At 43.0% G+C, this 3,149-nt stretch overlaps 1 protein-coding gene across 1 annotated transcript in view; it reads left to right on the top strand.

Moving 5' to 3' along the window:
* The window catches only part of LOC135106872 (muscle-specific protein 20-like), a 42,753-nt gene extending 39,961 nt beyond the window's left edge, over window positions 1-2,792 (top strand). Inside the window, exons 3-5 of the mRNA XM_064016241.1 lie at window positions 1,223-1,317; window positions 1,725-1,845; window positions 2,138-2,792. Of these exons, the coding sequence (XP_063872311.1) occupies window positions 1,223-1,317; window positions 1,725-1,845; window positions 2,138-2,329 (408 nt within the window). The 3' untranslated portion in view covers window positions 2,330-2,792. The remainder of the gene's footprint in view (window positions 1-1,222; window positions 1,318-1,724; window positions 1,846-2,137) is intronic.
* The last annotated feature ends 357 nt before the right edge of the window (window positions 2,793-3,149 follow it).

Genomic DNA, 3,149 nt, shown 5'->3' with positions numbered 1-3,149 from the left:
TTGTTTTGTTATGTGTGTGTGTGTGTGTGTGTGTGTGTGTGTGTGTGTGTGTGTGTGTGTGTGTGTGTGTGTTGTTTTGTCCTGTCTGTATATTTTTTTTTTATCCAAATACTATTTTTACTCTATCTGCTTCTTGTTCTTGCTCTTGTTCTACAACAACAACAACTACTACTACTACTACTACTACTACTACTACTACTACTACTACTGCTACTACAATTACTAATAATAATAATAATAATAATAATAATAATAATAATAATAATAATAATAATAATGATAATAATAATAATAATCTCTCTCTCTCTCTCTCTCTCTCTCTCTCTCTCTCTCTCTCTCTCTCTCTCTCTCTCTCTCTCTCTCTCTCTCTCTCTCTCTCTCTCTCTCTCTCTCGCTCCATTTCAAGGTGATTTAGGTGTTTTGTCTTTTTTCCCGAATATTCTTGGCTTCTAGACGCAACTGTAAACATTGTCTTCTAATCTTGCCTAATTAACTCATCTTCTTCCCCTCCTCCTCCTCTTCCTCTTCTTCCTCCTCCAAATACACACCGCGTCTCTCCCGTAATTAAGTGAAAAAATGGCCTCGTTTTAATAATAATAATGATAGCGAAGTCGTTAAGCCAAGGAATTCACTGGGAAAATTGGGTGATTTAGCGACGAAGACATGGCTCTCGCTGGGAGGTAAGGAGGTGGTGGTGGTGGTGGTGGTGGAGGCTGGGAGAGTGTCACATAGGAAGAGGAGAAAAGAAGGAACTCTGATTTCTTCCTTTTTTTTCCACTTTGGTTTGGTTTGGTTTTGTGCTTTGTTCTGTGTTTCATGTGTGTGTGTATGTGTGTGTGTGTGTGTAGTGATCAAAGTGGATGTGTGTGTGTGTATTTTTTCATCTTATTTTAACGAACTTCACATAACTTATTACATCATATTGCATAACTTAATACCGACATCATACTTGGTACTGTACTGTGCATCACATAGCATACCTTGCCATATCACATAACTCATTACATCGTGTTACGTCATATTTCATCATGTCATTCCATTATAAAACTTACCACATCATATTACATTGCGCATAACATAACACAACATGGTACATCACAAAACATAACACATCACATCACAGTATAGCAGGATCGAAGTCTTGTGTTGCGTGAGTCGTCGGTGCAGGAAAAGCTGTGAGGTTACTTACGACGTTTACCGTGTCACATCTGTCTTCCTGCAGGTGCTGTGTCGTCTGATGAACAAGTTGTCTCCTGGCATCATCCCCAAGATAAACACGAGTGGTGGTCAGTTCAAGATGATGGAGAACATTAACAAGTGAGAGTCATCCTGTTGCTGTCACTCTTCACCTGCCTTTCTATATGTGTCAGTCTACCTGTCTATCTATCTGCCTGGTTGGTTCTGTGTGTGTGTTTGTATGTCCCTCTTTCTCTTTGTGTGTGTATATTTGTTTGTCTTTTCCTCTGTCTTTCTGTCTGTCTGTGTTCTTTAGTATTTTTATGTTTTTCTGTCTGTCTCTGCGTGGCTGTCCGTTTGTCCCTCTTTTTTCCTGTCCCTTTGTCTATTAGTCTTTCTGTCTATTCGTTTAACTTCCTTCGTCCATCTACATGTCTGCCTGATGACAATTATTCTACGCTCACACACACGGTACACAAGATAGTAATGATGACAACAATGAGCATCAGACTAGAATGCACAGGAGTAACAGTAAGCGTGTCTTCCAGCTTCCTGAAAGCCATCAGATCCTACGGTGTGCCCATTCAGGACGTGTTCCAGACTGCTGATCTGTACGAGAAGAAGCAGCTCTCCCAGGTCTCCACCACGCTCTTCGCCCTGGGCCGCGCCGTGAGTACCTCCTTGACCTCCCCTCTAGCCTCCCCGTCCCCTTAACCTGCCTTTCTCCGCTGGTAGTGTTATAAATGCTGATAATGATATTGGTTTTTATACTAGCAGTAATGGTGATATTTTTGGTATTAGCGCTACTGTTGCTACTTCTCTCTTTCTCTCTGTTTCGTGCCTAAATAGTGATTCTCATGCTATCAGTAGTAGTATTTTTAGTGCTACTGCTGCTATTTCTGCTTTCCTTTCCCTCTTCCTTTCTCTTTCGTGTCAACTAATGTATCTTTTTGCCGCACAGACCTACCAGCACCCCGAGTGGCCCGGCCCCTGGCTGGGTCCCCGCCCCTCTGAGGAGAACAAGAGGGAGTTCACTGATGAGCAGCTGGCGGCCTCCAAGACAGTGATCGGGCTGCAGGCAGGCTCCAACAAGGGCGCCACCCAGGCCGGCGACAACACGGGAGCCCAGAGGCGAGTGATCGTGGGCAAGTAAATCTCCCTACGGTCCACTTGTCTGGCTGTCCATCCTCGACTCTCCGCCAGTCACATCACCTCCTCTTCATTATCTTTCGTCGCCCTCCTCCTCCTGCTCCTCTTCCCTCTCCCCTCATGACGTCCATTACTCTCCCAGATGGATTATTGTGCTGCCAACGCTGGGTCTTCATCTTGCTCTCTTCGCCACTGCCATTTAACGCTAAGTGCTAAGTGACCTTTCCGACCTCATCGCAAAGTCCTCCCGCGCCATCAGGTTATTGCAGCGGTCATTCTCTATTATTTTTTTTTCATCATTAGTATTTTCATCATTACAAAGTGGCTCATTTTTTTTCCACGTGATAAACTTTCGGTCCAAGGAAATGGATGGCCGAGCAGGAAGGTGTTGCATAGACTGGCGGGCGTCGGGACCTGCGGCTCCCCAACTTTGGTTCATCAGCAGTAATAAAAACCATGAAAAATCATCTGTTTGTTTGTTTATCATGATTTCAAGTTAACAAATGAGTTAATGTGAGCACTGTACAGTGTATGTTAAGGAAATCAGAATGATAAGTATTGTTTCTCATCTTAGAATCACTTAATTGCACCTAAACCCGAACAATGGCGAAGAAACGCCGTGCGCATGCGTGCTGGCTGGCAATGAGGAGCTTAACTGTAAGCTAAGACTATAAAAATGTGTTTACTATAAACCAGGGTTGCTATATGTTATATATGATGCTTATTTACCTAGTTAATGAGTTTTGGTGTTAAAAATCATACGTAGAAAACCATAGCGTTGCCTCTGAAAAGCACCATGGATCTGTATGAAATATGATGAGCAT

This window comes from Scylla paramamosain, chromosome 14 (assembly GCF_035594125.1).
Source record: "Scylla paramamosain isolate STU-SP2022 chromosome 14, ASM3559412v1, whole genome shotgun sequence".
Lineage (NCBI taxonomy): Eukaryota > Metazoa > Arthropoda > Malacostraca > Decapoda > Portunidae > Scylla > Scylla paramamosain.
The sequence above is the reverse complement of the archived record's forward strand: the minus strand, read 5'-3'. Positions and strand labels throughout refer to the sequence as shown.